General features: G+C 49.5%; 7 protein-coding genes across 7 annotated transcripts; 4 read left to right on the forward strand and 3 right to left on the reverse strand.

Moving 5' to 3' along the window:
- Positions 1-870: 870 nt before the first annotated feature.
- Positions 871-1,794, forward strand: COCMIDRAFT_85596 (uncharacterized protein; the record flags this gene model as incomplete). The annotated part of the gene is made up of 1 exon (XM_007686270.1): positions 871-1,794. One exon carries the CDS (start codon positions 871-873, stop codon positions 1,792-1,794), a length of 924 nt encoding a protein of 307 aa, XP_007684460.1.
- Positions 1,795-1,882: 88 nt separating this feature from the next.
- Positions 1,883-2,950, reverse strand: COCMIDRAFT_2154 (uncharacterized protein; the record flags this gene model as incomplete). Its single annotated transcript, XM_007686198.1, has 1 exon — positions 1,883-2,950. One exon carries the CDS (start codon positions 2,948-2,950, stop codon positions 1,883-1,885), a length of 1,068 nt encoding a protein of 355 aa, XP_007684388.1.
- Positions 2,951-4,850: 1,900 nt separating this feature from the next.
- Positions 4,851-7,437, forward strand: COCMIDRAFT_85554 (uncharacterized protein; the record flags this gene model as incomplete). The annotated part of the gene is made up of 6 exons (XM_007686271.1): positions 4,851-4,995; positions 5,046-5,323; positions 5,373-5,873; positions 6,002-6,283; positions 6,333-6,765; positions 6,818-7,437. The coding sequence occupies 6 exons, from the start codon at positions 4,851-4,853 to the stop codon at positions 7,435-7,437; spliced, it is 2,259 nt and encodes a 752-aa protein (XP_007684461.1).
- Positions 7,438-7,991: 554 nt separating this feature from the next.
- On the reverse strand, positions 7,992-8,829 carry COCMIDRAFT_33564 (uncharacterized protein; the record flags this gene model as incomplete). The annotated part of the gene is made up of 4 exons (XM_007686230.1): positions 7,992-8,062; positions 8,221-8,477; positions 8,531-8,602; positions 8,726-8,829. 4 exons carry the CDS (start codon positions 8,827-8,829, stop codon positions 7,992-7,994), a joined length of 504 nt encoding a protein of 167 aa, XP_007684420.1.
- A 647-nt stretch (positions 8,830-9,476) lies between these two features.
- Positions 9,477-10,018, forward strand: COCMIDRAFT_33565 (uncharacterized protein; the record flags this gene model as incomplete). The annotated part of the gene is made up of 3 exons (XM_007686231.1): positions 9,477-9,723; positions 9,769-9,903; positions 9,999-10,018. The coding sequence occupies 3 exons, from the start codon at positions 9,477-9,479 to the stop codon at positions 10,016-10,018; spliced, it is 402 nt and encodes a 133-aa protein (XP_007684421.1).
- Positions 10,019-10,847: 829 nt separating this feature from the next.
- On the forward strand, positions 10,848-11,960 carry COCMIDRAFT_85696 (uncharacterized protein; the record flags this gene model as incomplete). Its single annotated transcript, XM_007686272.1, has 2 exons — positions 10,848-11,495; positions 11,658-11,960. The coding sequence occupies 2 exons, from the start codon at positions 10,848-10,850 to the stop codon at positions 11,958-11,960; spliced, it is 951 nt and encodes a 316-aa protein (XP_007684462.1).
- A 1,633-nt stretch (positions 11,961-13,593) lies between these two features.
- On the reverse strand, positions 13,594-15,697 carry COCMIDRAFT_85789 (uncharacterized protein; the record flags this gene model as incomplete). The annotated part of the gene is made up of 5 exons (XM_007686273.1): positions 13,594-13,694; positions 13,750-14,904; positions 14,960-15,273; positions 15,336-15,417; positions 15,565-15,697. The coding sequence occupies 5 exons, from the start codon at positions 15,695-15,697 to the stop codon at positions 13,594-13,596; spliced, it is 1,785 nt and encodes a 594-aa protein (XP_007684463.1).
- Positions 15,698-16,038: the final 341 nt, after the last annotated feature.

The raw sequence follows: 16,038 nt of genomic DNA on the forward strand, positions 1-16,038 counted from the left end.
GAAGAATATCGGAGTTTGTGATTAGGATCGAGTTTCCAGTAAATTGGGTTTCTTGTTGGCGTTGAGAAACTCAGTCAAACATCTGACGACTTACACCACGGACGCCATGCACCAGGTCGACATGAGTGAAAAGGCTTGGGCCTCTGAAAATCCACACAGACTCGCTGCGCTAGAGCATCTCGGTGTGTTTGGTGATTTACACGCCGGAGACTGAGATGACCCTGTCTACCTTCGGCTATCCGCGATTCCATCGGAATCACTCGAATCGTCGAGTTGGGAAACAGTGTAGAATCGTGGCACGGAGGAACCTTCCGAGGATATCTAAAAACACCTTTCCACTACGAGTTCTTCTTCAACAATCCGAATCGTAACCAGGATTTTGCTCCAAAAGTAGCTACAGATAAATTGACAACAATAACCCAGGGCATCGATATGCAACTAACAATAAGTGTAGGCAATACGATAGGAAATGTCTTTACGTGAGATCATTATAGAATGTCTATGTAGACATCGACGTATTGAATCGTATTCGTTTTCTGCGCAAGAGACGTTACAGGTAGGCTGGGAATGGAAATATTGTCAACTTATCCCTCTACTCCACCTCTTTACAGCATTGCAAGAGTAGGACAAAGCCAATCATTCTATATTCTAGAACCACAGTCGTGCAGAGTACTCCGTACTCTTTCCAGCCGAATATGGCTTCTTATCCCGAGACCACGCATACTAATACTAGTTATGACGCTGTTTGAGCGTCATGACTTTGAAATCTACACTCCAAAAACTCAGTCGATTACCAATCACCAGTATATATATCAACTTAGGATCGCATTCTTACGGAAAGTATCACACACTCTCCACAACCCGTCAACCATGAATTTGATACAACCCCCACCCATCGACACCTCCCGCTGGACCCAGCATATCGCCTCGATCACCACACCATCGGGCGAGCAAATCCGCCTCAACTACATCGACTGCACCGCCGCACCTTCCTCGAAATCCCGCAGCACAATCCTCCTCATCCACGGCTTCCCCCAAACATCCTATCAATTCCGCCATGTGATCACCCCTCTCTCAAACGCCGGCTACCGCATCATCGCCCCCGACTACCGGGGCGCCGGCCAATCCTCCAAGCCCCCCTCAGGCTACAAAAAGACGCAAATGGCAGAGGACCTACACACCCTCCTGCACTCGCACCCCGGCCTCAAAGAAAAGATCCACATTGTCGGCCACGACATCGGCGGCATGATCGCCTTCGCATACGCATCACGGTACCCAGACGACACGGCAAGCGTGATCTGGGGCGAATGCCCTTTACCCGGTACTTCGTTCTACGAGGCGCACAAGGCTACACCGGATCTGTTCCATTTCGTATTCCACCGCGTGCCCGACTTACCCGAGTTTTTGATTGCGGGCAAAGAACGCGAGTATCTGAAGCATTTCTTTGATAAGTTATTGTTTAATAGCGCGGCTATTACGCCGGCGGATGTTGATAATTACGTCTTGGCGTATGAGCAGCCGGGGGCTGTGAGGGCGGGGTTGGAGGTTTATCGGGCGTTTGAGAGGGATGCGGAGGAGAATCGGGAGTGGCTTGCTGAAAAGGGGAAGGTGCGAGTGCCGTCGTTGGTGTTGATGGGGAAGGAATTTATGCTTTTGGCGGGGGCGGAGGAGATGGCGGCTGAGTGTCATGAGGGCGCTGAGGTGGTGAGTGTGGAAGCGGCGGCGCATTACATTGCGGAAGAAAATCCGGAGGGGTTTGTGGATGCTGTGTTGGAGTTTGTGGAGAGACACTGAAGTAGAATTTTTGATGCATGTTTGGGCTGACTTTGAATATTTCAGGTAGCATCAAAACCATATATTCTATTCTATATCCCTTTTACATCTATGGTACCTTGACGTTGAACTTGCCAGTGGCCTCTGGCTTCGACAAGATCCACAGGATACCATTGTTGACACACTGATCCCAATGCTCAGAAGCCTTGAGAGCATTTCCAAACCGCCTATGGCCATGCGGTACGCCCTTGAAAAGCGTGATATCAGTAGGCACATTCGCCTCTGAAAGCGTCTTGGCATACAGCAACGCCTCGTCACGAAGGGGATCCAAACCAGCAATACCAAAGACGCTCGGCGGCATCCCCTTGACCTCGTCTTCCGTCGCATTTCCCACGTTGAGCTTCGTGCACTTTAAATCAGGCTTTCCTGTTTGCAAGAGGCCTGCGAAGAAATTGGCGACGTTTGCGCTGAGAAGGGGCGCGTTGGCGTTCTCGACGTACGAAGGCACCTTGAGCTTCTTGCCGGGGCCTTCATCGTATGTGTAGGGTGATGAGAGACAGGGGATGATGAGGACTTGGCCGATCAACTTCGGGAGGTCTTTGGTGACATCGCTTTTCCCGAGATGCTGCTCTATCGCGAGAGAGGATGATAGTGTTCCGCCTGCTGAGACGCCACCGACAATGACCCTCGATGGATCGCCTCCAACCTCGTCAATGTTCTTGTGGAGCCAGGCAAAAGCGTCTTGGGAGTCGAGCCAGGCTGTGGGGAATACATGGTCGGGTGCGTGTCGGTAGTTGACGTTTAGCACCACACAGCCGGTTTTGATGGCAGTCTGCGCGCATGTTGGATCCTCGCTCTTAATAGAACCAAAGATGAAGCCTCCCCCGTGAAAGTATATGTATACAGGGAGTTTCTCGGATGCATCCTTATCCACGGGCCGGTAGGAGCGCGCCTCGATCTTTGAGCCGTCCCGGGTGGGTATCGAATAGTCTTTGATCGTTACGTGTGGCGCGAAGTGCTGCATTGCTTCGGCAGCTTTCCCTTCTCTTTCAGCATTGACAAACTTCTGGAGCTTAGCGGGGTCTGCTGAGGTGTCGAAGTTGAGTTGAGGTAGTGTCTTCTCCAGGGCAAGCCATTCTTCAGATGGGCCGCCATACTGTGAAAAGTCCAAAGCCATGATGTTGTTTGAAACGATGAATTGATATTGTCAGGGAGTGTGGGAGTTCGATTGTCCGATCTGAGATGCGATCGATTCAATCGGACAGAAGATCTCGCTTATGTATTGATGCATATCTTGCCCGTCTGGCCCGTCTCACCGCCACGTCTGTGGACTACGTACTGTCCGTTAGCGTCATCCCAACGATGGACCGAGGTCGTCTATCGGCACTTGATTCGATAAGAACTACTCATAATTAGGCATCCCACTGTACGTACTGTACCAGAATGTTCGAGTTCACGTGATTGCACGTTGTTTGCAGACATGTCAACCAAAGAGCTTGCCGAGGTATACGTATCCATTCACATTTTTCGGTTGCCATTGCGATCGCCAGTGACGTTCATCTATAGCCTCATTGGGTATAACGACATGAGTGTAAGAACTGGCCCTAAAAGAGCAACCTGCCATTACAATGAGAGCTAGCAACTGCCTCCAAGACGGTCGTATTATATATGTTGGGTCCACTAACAACGGATACAACGTGTTATGCTGGGTCTTGAGGCGGATTGATGCGCAATTAGGTGAATTCGCGCGTGATAACTGTCGAATTGGCGACTCGGTCACGTCCGGCAAGTGTTGAACGCGTACGACGTGGTGGGGCGGGGTAGCTGTTAGGTGGGGTAACACGCGGTAGTTGTCCGACGCGACATCTCCCCCATCTAGTAATTAATGGACGTCACGTGCGTCGGCATCGGTCACGTTCGATGGCCGAAGGTATCGCATATGATAGCTGTCAGTACGTGATTAATGCATGTTCGCTAACTGCAAGCATGTTGCCAAGTCAGCTATAACCGCCCTGTGTATCGACTGCTTGATATTCTATAGTCTCAAGGTAATATCATAGAACGGCTGCAACAGTCCAAGGAGATATTACAAGTATACAGTAACTCTTGTACAGCAGTCGGAATAGCAATAGGTAGGGTAGGAAAGGTGAGCGTCTTAGTATGTATCATCGACATCAGCACCGCATCCTAACCGACCATAGAGTTCTACATAAAGGCAGGGAAATGAGATTAAATCGAATGTTAATAAATATGACTGCATGCTCAAACGTCAATACTAGGATGAAGAGGAATAACCACGTTATGAAGAAGGCCACTATCAACATGGGATCAATCGCTGGCTTGGGGAGGAATACTGAATCTCCAGAAAAACAGTCGCACTGAGTATGGCGATGGCTATAATATCCCTTCCCGTATAACATGAGGCCAATATAGACTTGCTTTGTCCTTGGTAAGCTCCCGCCTTCTTAACATACCGGATATGCTAGTACGCTATAAATGCTGCAAGGGAAGTATGTACTTGACATTATCATGCTCACCAGGACAATCCTGGTGATACAAGGCTGAGAAGTTTGCGCAAGATATCCAGAAATGTGGAGTCTGCATATGGAATATGTTGCTTTTTTGAGATATCCATGATTTAATTTTTGCCTTACTGGCCGAAGTCTTCTCACATCAATATCACCGACATTTTATTTGCTCGTAGCGCATCACGATAGCCGACGAGATGTATGAGGCTTAGAGTGAGGCACATACTCTCATTCGCATGACTATGTGCTGTGGTAGGCGGCACTATCCACGTATCTGATGAGCGATGTCAGCTGCCAGAATGGATGACGTCTGAAAATGACGAGTCATGCACATGCAAGGTCCCGTTCTAGCGTTTTCGCGCCAACCCGCTAGCTGCACCCCGGATCTCTACTTCTAGCCACACCCCCATTCATAGCTCATAGCTCCATCATCCATCTTCGCTCTGATCCATCAACATACATCTTCGGTGTACAGCTGGCTGGCATCACAAACTCAGTTTCTACGCGTAAATAGCCTTCCAACCGATCAAACATCACCAGTAGTTCATCATGTCGGAGAAGACGCTCCTCGCGTCAGCAGCACCTGCAACGGCGCCACAGGCACCAGCAGTACACTCAACCAGGCGTCAAGCCTTGCGCAAGATATTTGCTATTGCTGCTACGGCTTCGCTGATTCTCTATGGACTCCCTCGAGGTATGCATATTCGCCCTGGTAATCCATATATCACCCCTGACACGTGCTAGCCGGTTATGAACCTACGGGTGACTACCAAGAGGACAGCGAGCTGTGCCTGACTCCAGCCTGCGTACACGCGGCGTCTGAGGTCCTGCACAGTCTCTCGCCCCAGTACAAGGAGCTTGATCCATGCGACGACTTTGAGGAGCTGGTCTGTGGCGGATGGAGAGACCGCCACGACCTCCGTGCTGACCAAGGCGATGTCTTCACGGGTACCATCATGAGCGAAAACTCACAGATGCTCCTGCGTCACATTCTTGAAGCACCCTACCCAAAGGATTCAGCGGTAAGCTTGTAGAACATCGTAGGAATGGACAGAACTGACGAATGCATAGCATTCCTACTTCTCGCCTATGAAGCTGATGTCCGTCTCCAAGTCCGCAGATGAGGAGAACTTCGACAAGATGAAGGCCGCCTATGATGCCTGCCTTAACGAAGACCAAATCAAGAGCGCCGGTGTGCAGCCTCTTGTACGTATCTTGGACGAGATCAAGAAGGCCTTCCCTGTTGGCGCGTCCGAGTCCCCTTCGGTCAAGGACGCTATCCTCCACTTGGCCAAGTACGGCATCTCTGGCCTTGTAGCCGCTGGCACCGGCCCTGATGACACTGATCCCGACACCGTGGTTGTATCTGTAGCTGCACCTGGCAGTATTGGGCTCCCGTCTAAGGAGCGGTACGAAGATGAGAAGCTTGTGGAGAAATACCGTGATGTTGTTGTCCAGGTACTCAGTGCTCTATACCCAGACCAAGACAAGGCCACATTCGCAAGCATCATTGATCTCGAGAAGAAGCTCGCGGCTGCATCCCCTAGTGAGGAGGACAGAGAGGACGTTACCGTAAGTCCATCCCTCATGAGCTATATATACTCTATCGCGTACGCCTGGTGATTATAGGTGCTCAACATGATGTGTGAAATGAAGACACGACGCTTCCCACTGCCTTGATCAAAGCTAATTGAGTCTAGAAAGCCTACAACCCAATGAGCATCGATGAGGCCACAGCAATCGCTCCTGAGATTGATCTAAAAGCGGTGCTCGAAGCTCAAGCCCCTAAAGATGCCAAGATTGAGCGTGTTATCGTGGCAACCCCCAAGTACTTGAAAGACCTCTCAGTCATCCTGGCTGCGACACCAAAGGATGTTCTTCAGGGTTACTTCGTGTGGAAGGCTGTTCAGTCCTTTTCCGCTTACGTTGATGCGGACGCTGTCAAGCCATACCGCCGCTTTGTCAACGTACTGTCTGGCAGGGTATGTATACAATCTTTTGATCTGCGCTTACAGATTCTGACTTTAGCAGGACCCTGACTCTGCTCCCGAGCGATGGCGCACATGCGTTAGACACGTCGACAATGGCCTAGGTTGGATCCTTAGTCGCTTCTTCGTAGAAAAGGCATTCTCTGCCAAGGCTAAGACTTTCGGTGACACCATCGTCACTGATATCAAGACTGAATTCACCAAGAAGCTCAACGCAGCCCAATGGATGGATGACGATACTACGAAGAAGGCAGTCGAGAAGGTTCACAACATCGTTCAGAAGATCGGTTACCCAACCAAGAGCCCAGACATCATGGACCCGCCTACGCTCGAAAAATACTACGAGCCGGTCAATGTCTCTTCAGACACCTTCTTTGAGAACGAGGTTGCTGTTCGTCTTTTCTCTGTCAAGGAAGAGTGGTCTGCTCTCGGCAAGCCTGTTAACCGTGACGAATGGGGCATGACTGTCCCAACTGGTAAGTGATTGTAACCTAAATGTTTTCAACGACCCATTCTGACTGAGATCAGTGAACGCCTACTACAACCCTCCTGGCAATGAAATCGTCTTCCCAGCGGGTATCATGCAGTTCCCTGTCTTCGATGTCGAAATCCCGGAATACATGTCCTATGGTGCGTTTGGCTCGGTCGCAGGCCACGAGCTCAGCCACGCCTTCGACAGCACAGGCCGTCACTACGATCAAAATGGTAACCTCACGGATTGGTGGTCTAAGGACACGATCGATGCTTTCACGAAGAAGACCGAGTGCTTTGTTGAGCAGTACTCTAACTTCACGGTCCCAGGACCCGATGACAAGCCTCTCCACGTCAACGGTCGTCTTACACTGGGTGAGAATATTGCCGATGCAGGTGGTCTGTCAGCAGCCTTCCAAGCATGGAAGCGCCGCTCAGCCGAAACCCCCAACAAGAACCTCCCTGGCTTGGATCACTTCACCCAGGAACAAATGTTCTTTGTCAGTTATAGTAACTGGTGGTGTGGTAAGACGCGCAAGGACACCGCAATCAACTGGATCTACACCGACCCACATGCTCCAAAGTGGGCTAGGATTTTGGGCACAATGGCCAACTCGAGGGAGTTCAGGGAAAGCTTCCAGTGCAAGGTCAAGGAGCCCACTTGCCAGTTGTGGTAAGTCTATGAGGACTACACGCTTAAGAATGCTGAGTAGTACCTTCAATGATCGCTAGAGTCATGGTGCAGAGTACTCATTATTGCTTTTACTACATGCAAAATGTGTTTAGTGCTCGTCTTATCATAATTGCTCGGAGTTATCAAATTGTATTAGTTATTATGTACTACCAAATGCATCCATCGCGCGCGTGACATGAGCCCGTACTTTGCAGTGCATACCACACAAGATCATCATGGCATGTCTAACGACCATTCAATAAAAGCCATACAGTTCACACATGATCCGATAATGCAGGCCAAGGAAGTAGGTTCGCGTAGGTTTAATGAACCCTGTTCTGCATCGCCCGATGCCCCTTCCAGGAGTTACCTTCGAGATATGATAGTCATCAGTGACTCCACTTAGCCAAGTTAACTAACTTTTGATATGATCTGAAGCTAGCATTGTCCGATAGAGTGTTCGGAATGTGTATGAGATCCCTGTGTGCGTCTCTGCATTCTACCCAGAACGAATGACTCATTCACTCTACATCTGCAAACTAAGGATGCGATAAAGCATCATAGGTCAGAGCAGTAAGATAACTGGCGTTCGAGAACGACAGCTAGCTTACCCTCGCCTTCCTTGAGTTCTTCGTCCCCCAACAGCGAAAATGACCCGTTTGATCACGGCGTAGACGCACTGTGTTTCAGCAAGTTAGAAAATAGAACGATATCGTTAATTGGGAAAAAAAATACTTACGATAATCCCAAAGGGAAAAATGCTAGATGGCATGTAAACCTTACCTACCTGAAGCATGCGCCTCGTGACTCCACCACATCGAATTCCCAACCTGCGCTCCCATCATAACGCAGTTAGGCGCAAGATGCACAGCGCTTTCGATATCGGCAATCCGGACCCGCGGAATCGCCATATTGCCGCCAGTCTCCTCCCAAATCCACCACAACGTTATTGGGCTTAATGTCCGTATGCATACAATGCCTTTCTCGTGTAACGCCGCAATGCCCCACAGGGAGTCTCTCAACACTCGTTTCCATAAGCGAAAGCTTGACGTCCTTTTGAGCGAAGGGGAAAAAAGGGTAAATGGTCCTTGAAGTACCTGTAGGCGAACACGGAGTGATCTAGAATCGCATCGTCTGCTACGCGGATGTAAGCCGAGGTTTTGAGGTCACTGAACATACCTTGGAGGTGTTTGAATTCATTTTTTTATTACGCTTTTCAAGATATATTGCTGACCGCCAGCTCTATAGATGGGTGAGTAGGTTGTAAAGACACAAATTTCGAGTAGACCTACGAAACAAGATACACTCGTCCAAGCGCTCCTGGCTTCTCTTGTAGAAGTATTTTAACGAGATACCGATGGCCTGATTGGCCTACGGCTCGTGTGATAGCAGCCATTGGACGCGCCCAGGATGTGCGGGACTGCAATGCCTTCTACTTGGGCTGCCTCGCACTTCAGTTACGATAGAGTAGGGATGGGAGGATTAGATAGTAGCATACTCTTTATTGTTCGGCTGATTTGTGTCTATGATTGACCTTTGACTATATCAAGCAACACCCGACTCCGACACCTCCGCTAAGTTATTGGTAAAAGAGTCTATAGTAGCGAGTAGCCCTATGCACTAGTTTATCACGAGTGAATATAAGGTCATAGGTTGTTTTATATAGAAATAATGCTAATAAATAGAGATGCTTTATATGTATATATATTAGTTTTAGAGCAGATAAGAACTAAAAATATATAAACTAGTATAAATATATTTTTAATAGATTATAATATTTTCCGTTTTATAATATCTTAGCGGAGTTTTTCTAAAAGAATAGTTAGGCTAACGAATAGGTAGCCTCTACCTAAAGGTAGGGTAGAGGTAGAGGTAGAGGTAGTAGTGGAGATACTTAGTACTAGGTAGAGATAAAGGGTAGGTTATATAGACTATAGTTAGAGATAGTAGTAGAGTTATGCCTATATAAGACCTAATATCTATCTCTACCTAACCTAGTGAGATTAAGAACGCTTAACAGTACATAGAGTAAGCTAGTCCACCATGGCACCTCATCGAAATTCTCGCCACAAATTAGGGCTCTCAAACATCTTAGCGAGAGATTTTAGTCAAAAAGTGAAAGGGGCCCCCAGTACTGGCTCAAGATTGGCCTATGCTATTGCACCTGCGGGTCCGGACGCTCTAGCTGGTCTTAGAACAAAAATATATAAGCATCTGCTTTCAAATTTACTAGACTGGAGATCGTTGAAGTTTTCGGCCTATAGCAAGCCGATGGGCTACGCGAGGCTGCGTTTGCTTATTGGCAACCACGCTACTTAGGATGTTAGGAATCCAGCAGCCCTGGTGTACGCATATCTCAAACCTACTTCTAGCTCCGTTACGGGACCTACACTCGCTGTCGAAATTACAAGAACCCGTGTCGTGGGCGATCTTAATAGCGAAATCGTTATTAGAGAGCAAGCTATCAATAGTACTAAAATTGACCCCCTACCTATCTTTACGAGTGCTGTCAATTCACTTCAGCTCGATGCGATAATTAAATACTACTTTCTAATCGCTATATAGAACTCGCCCGCCGAGTTTAAATAACACTTTATTCCTATGACCCAAACGTTTTATTAATCTTATGAAAACGGTCTGGGAAAAACGGCGTCGCCAGACTTCTATCGCGCTTGCTTTACACCGCCGCCGGGTGCTTCAGCACTATATATTTCAGTGTATCATTTGCCAGGAACGAGCTAGGAGGATTCTGAATCGGCGTGAGGAGGTTTTCCAGCAACTGAGGATTCGTAGGAATTCGGGTTCAGCCTAGCGCCCTTATTGGTACAAACAGCAGGTGAGAGCACGAGGCTGAATAAAGTATGCGGTGAAAGTCGATAGGAAGTAGTTGAAGCCAAATATTCCTAATAAGTAATGATCGTGGAGGCTATTGAATTGTTGAATGCTATTTGAAATAACCTGTATTTAGAGGGAGGTTATATCATACGAGTTTAGGGTAGTTTTTCTATTCTTAATTTAGATATCTAAAGAATTTATTGGTATACATTATATAAGAATGAAGTGAAACTAAGAAAGAGAGTGAAAGCCTAGGTTTATCTACCTGTGGGGCTAATACCGTTATCGCTAGGATAGTTTCACTCCAATGTCTAAGTGAATGCCTGTCTCCGGCGTTTGCACAATAACAAACTAGACCGAATCTAGATCTCGTCTCTCACTTCGGTGGTGAAAGCCATCTTACTAACGATCTACACGTTAGAGCAAACAAACCACGCGCTTTATTTACCACGCTCGTTCAGCGCTTCTCTTTTACCCCACTCTCTTACTCTTGTTAGAAAGACAATCCACTCCACCACTAGTAAGCAGAGCTATCCCCCTCTTACCTCATACCGCTACTGATTATACGCAGTGGCTTCTATGGCTACAGCAACGTACATTGCTTCTAAGAACTTAGCCGAAATCCGCGAACAACTCGGAGAGCCCTTTGCAACCGCCCTGGAGTATCTACCTCTCGACAAGGTCATTACTAAGACCCAAAAGCATGAGGAAGATGCTATATCATTCATGCTACTGTTCGGTCACATCCGTAATCAGTGCGAGAACGGAGATCGGGATGTGTGGGTCCTACTCTTCCCACCTACCAAGGAGGATGGGCAGAGTAAGATAGAGTTCAATTCGTACGACAGCGCCACTGGAGCCTCTGAATGGCATAACAACCATAACATCAGCACGAGTGCAGAAAATGCAGCTGCGTTCAAGATGCCTAAGAAAGCATCGCTTGGAAAGCACACTGCACTCGCACGGTACTATTTCCTCCAGAAACTCGCCGCCAATGAGACCAAAAATGACGGCATCTCTGAGCTGAAGTTTGCTATGAAAGTTAATAGAGGCCTTCTCGACTGCTTAAAGACGGCATGTAACGAGTTTGAAGGTGCGGCAAAAGCCGCACTAGCTAGGTCCGTCAGACAGCTATCAGTCACACTCCCAGAAAGTCAAGAAAGTGATGCAACCCTCGACTTTGAAGACTCCAGAGAAACCGTCAATGAACGGCTCCAGCGCGCATGGGTCCCATTCCGAGCTTCATACCGTGCACCAACAGCAACTATGACTACTGCCACTGCAACTGCTGCCACTGCTGCTGTCACTGCTACTACTACTGCTGCTGCTAGCATTCCAGTAACTTGTACACCTCCAGCTCACCAGAACCAGCCAAACAAGTCCAAACAGGCTCCGCAAACCCCCCTCAACAAGATTGCCCAAGCTCTCGCCTCGCTCAACGACAAAGAAATGAACGTCAAGACACGCATTACAAATCTCGACGACTACCTCATGACCCTGACAGAAGAACGCCTAGACCTCGAGCAGCGCTGTAAGAACGTCGAAGCCGAGCGTCTTGCCGCTGAAAAGGAAGTGGCTAGTATCAAGGCACAGCGAGAGACTCTGTTCAAGGGCTTGAGTCCTGAGGCAGTGTTTGAGTTGGGTAGGAACAGCGAGCGGACGAATCCTACGAAGCGGCGTAAGCTTGACTAAGGCTTGCAGCTGCGAGCAATACGCTTGTAATGTTTGCGGGAAAGAGGTGCGGTCAGGCCAGGCGTTGCGGATTGGGGCTTCACACGGCAATAACGAGACATGAGCCGTGAGGTGACTTTGATGGAGAGTAATGGCAGGTAGGATACATGTGGAGGTGCTGGTTGAATGTTTTGACTACTGAAATACCTTAGAAATCCCTTTTGTAATAGGCGGGGCTGCGGGTAGTCAAGATCAATGAATAGTTACTGTAAGAATTCTAAATGCCCAATGATCGTAAATAAATTTATGTGCGAGTGCAGTGAAATGCCAACAGATGTGCGTAACAGCAACCCACTCAAGCACACCACTCCTTCACTTTCACCCCCACAGCCCCGCCCCACACACAAAATCCCCCTAGGACCAGGAATGCTCCTTGGCATAGGTCTAGACAGCCCATTTCACTTATACTAAAACCCCTGCCACACCCACCAGTACACACCTCTTTCCTTCCTAACTTTACACTCCCACGTCCTACACCCTACCCACGATCACCTCTTCTTACCAAATACAGTCTCCTACACATCGAATCCACCCCTCCTCCCCTAATACATCCTCACCACTACATCCCTACTCTCGCAACTATCCTTCTAAACCCCCTACCTACGCCCGCTGCACCTTCATCTCCACCTACCAGCTTGAATTTTCTTTTTCTAGCACACTTATTAACCCGCTAAGCATCTTTACGGAATAGAATCAAACTCTTGACGAAGAAAGATATCATACGTAGCCTGTCTAAGAATTAATATCCTTGTATGCAAATACATTTTAGTATCATATAATATATACCAAAATCTCCTTCTATTATGCCTGGGTACTCAGAATTACCTTTAAGAAAGAAAGAAATAAATAAAAAGTCATGGAGAGGTTGCTCCCCAAGGGATAATTTCCACTTACTAGTCGCTTGGTTTATGTTGTACAGCTCGATCGTGAAGAAGGAAGTGAAGTCGTAATTACCCTCCCCACGTAGTACGAAGTTAATTAAATATATAGTATGCATGTGTATCGTAGCACACGATCTTGTGCAGTTCACATGCTCATATCACGTCTGGAGTACGTTCAGCTTACGTCCGTACTTCATCTCGTGTGTAACCAAAGGGGCCATTTCACTTGGTAACTCATCGTATCCGCTCCATTTGCGCACACTCCTGCAGTCAACACAACATATTCCAGTAATATTAGACCTCACTGCATAACATCACCCATAATCGTGCAGAAAAAGAGTTGTAGACAAAGACCGATACTTCAGCTGTAGGTAGGGAAGTGATAAAAGCCTGGGAATCAAAAAAAGAGTTAAAAACAAAATAGATAGCAAATCCTTTCTTTCCTTATGCGTTCGTCTGCTACATCCGGTAGTAAAAATGGAGCATAAGCACTTGTTTGTCGACAACACCGTAATGGAAAAACACCCGAAAAATAATTCAAGTAATGTCATCAGAAAGCAAAACCGTGAAGAAATAATCGGGGAGAGACCGCAAAGTGAGGATATTGAGGGCCGCAGTGGTGATTGAAGTAACGATGACGGTGGAGGTTGTGACGATGGTTGGGGTGGTGGTGGTGGCGGCGGCGGCAGCGAGAGTGCAATCTTAGGATCCGTCTAAGGTCCGGGGTACCTATCGAACCTCCAGATTCGTGCGCGCATGTCACCGCTACCGGTAGCAAAGACGCCTCCTGTAGGGCTGGGAGCGACGGAAATGACTAGACAGCCAGTTAGTAAACAATCTGCATGCGTGGAACATAGTAATAAACATACCAGAGTTCTTGTGTCCCTGCAACATGAGCTGTGCGACACCAGTGTGGGGGTCCCAGAATTGGACACCACGGTCCTTGGAACCACTGAGCACCCAATCGCCGTGCGGGGTAAGCGCGACACTAAGCACAAAGTCCTTGTGTCCTTCAAATGTGCGGATGCACTTGCCACTGGGGTGGTTTCCGTTGGGAACGAAGCGGTTTTGGGTCGATAGCTCCCACATCTTGATAGTCTTATCCAGACTACCACTGACCAGACGGTTACCAGAAGGAGCGAAAGCAACACTATAGACACTATCCTTGTGGCCATGCTCGCCCTCGAGACGGACAACAAGCTGGCCAGTCTGGATATCCCACACACGGACACTCTTATCAAGGGAACCGGCTGCGACGTAGAGGTTGTCGGGCGAAATGGCCACAGTGGTGACGCCATCCTCAATGGAGAAGTTTGAGACTTGCATGTTGGACTCAAGATCCCAGAGACGGACGCTCCTATCGCCACTGCCTGATGCAATGATCTTTCCGTTCCTGGCAAAGTCGAGCGAGTAAATGTCCTGCTCGTGGCCGGTGAATTGATGCTTGATAGTGCGGCTAGCAATATCCCAGACCCTGATGACCTTGTCTTCAGCACCAGTGGCAAGATATTGTCCGTTGGGGCTGAAGCAGACGCTTCGGATGTAGAGGTCTCCATCTTCGGGCAGACTACCGTCCTGGAGATGGGCGACTGGGTTACCAGTCTCGACATCGAAAATCTGAGCGGACCGGTTGCAACCAGTCGCGACCCACCTACCGTCCAAGCTGAAGCGAACACAGCAAACCACACTCTGGTGGGGTAGGTTGTGAATGAGGTCAACATCAAGAACTCGCCTGGAGCGAGGGTTGAAGACGGCAAACCAATCACTGCCCTCCTTCTTGAGGTTCTCGGGCAATTGCTCAATGTCGAGGTCGGCCAGGACGTTGCTCTGGCTGAGAGGAATGTGGGTGGGCGCCATCAAGGCATTGGGCTGGTGGTGGGGAGGAGGAGTTGGTCGTGGGACCTGGGGCGATCCGGGGTAGGGGGCGGGGTTGTTCTGCTGAGGAGTCGCTGGGTTGGGGGGTCCACGGGCAGGGCCTGGACGCTTAGCACCGGGTGAGGCAGTAGGCTGGGGGGGTCCGTAGCCTAGTCGTGTCAGTCATGATGTTCAACAAGTGCTACAAAGGTATGTGAGGCTCACCGTTGACGGATGGGCCGGGCTGGTAGCCACCAAAGTGCTGTGGTGGGCCTGGGGCAGGGTTCAGTCCTGGTGGTCCCTGAGGACCGCCGAGCTGTGGCGGCATGCCATGTCCTTGCGGTGGTTCTTGTGGAGGAGGCGCTAGTCCTGGGCCACCCTGGGCAGCACTACCCGCCATGATGCCACCAAAGAGATTGCTGGGCCCATGGCCAATCTGTGGCGGCTGCGGCTGCGAGGGGCCGTGGTGCTGCGAGTTCTGGCTGGGCCCGCCGCGAGCCTCGACTTCACGCTCTAGCTGGGCAATGCGCTCTTCATATCTGTGTGGGCATCAGCATGTGCGATGGCGGCATGTGAGGCCGAGGGTAGTAGAGCTACTCACTTTGCTTTCATCTGATTGTGTGACTGCTCGAGCGAGTAGACTTTGCTGCGGATCAATTCAATTTCTTGAATGTGACGGGAGACTGTGAAGGGGAAGGTGGTTAGCGTGTGCGCAGACGCTGTTGAGCTCAAGAATACGGAAAACGTGGTCGAATGTTTGCAAAGCGGCGAGCGCTATAGCCAGATGTCATGTATGCCTGATGCGCTCTGATGCGGTGGTAGGTACTCACTCTGCCCTTCATATTCGACGCTGCGCTGAGATTCCGTCTCAAACTCGGCCTTGATGTTGTCGAGAAGCTCGTTGAGGCGCTGGGCTGGGCCAACCTGGGGGCCCCCCATGACGCGGGCGGGATAGTGGTTCATGGCCACAATGGGGAGGGGAGCGGAGGCACAAGAAGCGAAGATGGACAGTCAGGAAGCTGCGCGTTGCGGGCTGAGGAGACGCGAAGAGGCGGGTGCGGAATGCGACGGTCGCGTAGGCGGCGGTGGGTCGCAAGGCTGTTGGCGCAGGGCCAGCAGGTAGCACGGGTCAAGAGACTAGGCTGAGGAATGGGCCTGCTCGTGAGCGCGCCAGGGGCTGGATGGATAGATGGCGGTGGTGGTGGTTGGGGGTTGGGGTTAGGGCCAGTGTGAGGCGGAGACAGCTTGGTGTTGTGAGGGTAAGTAAGATGGCTGAGGTTTGAGCGGAAGGTGGGTGGGTCGCA

Source organism: Bipolaris oryzae (genome assembly GCF_000523455.1).
Source record: "Bipolaris oryzae ATCC 44560 unplaced genomic scaffold scaffold_17, whole genome shotgun sequence".
In the NCBI taxonomy this organism is placed as follows: domain Eukaryota; kingdom Fungi; phylum Ascomycota; class Dothideomycetes; order Pleosporales; family Pleosporaceae; genus Bipolaris; species Bipolaris oryzae.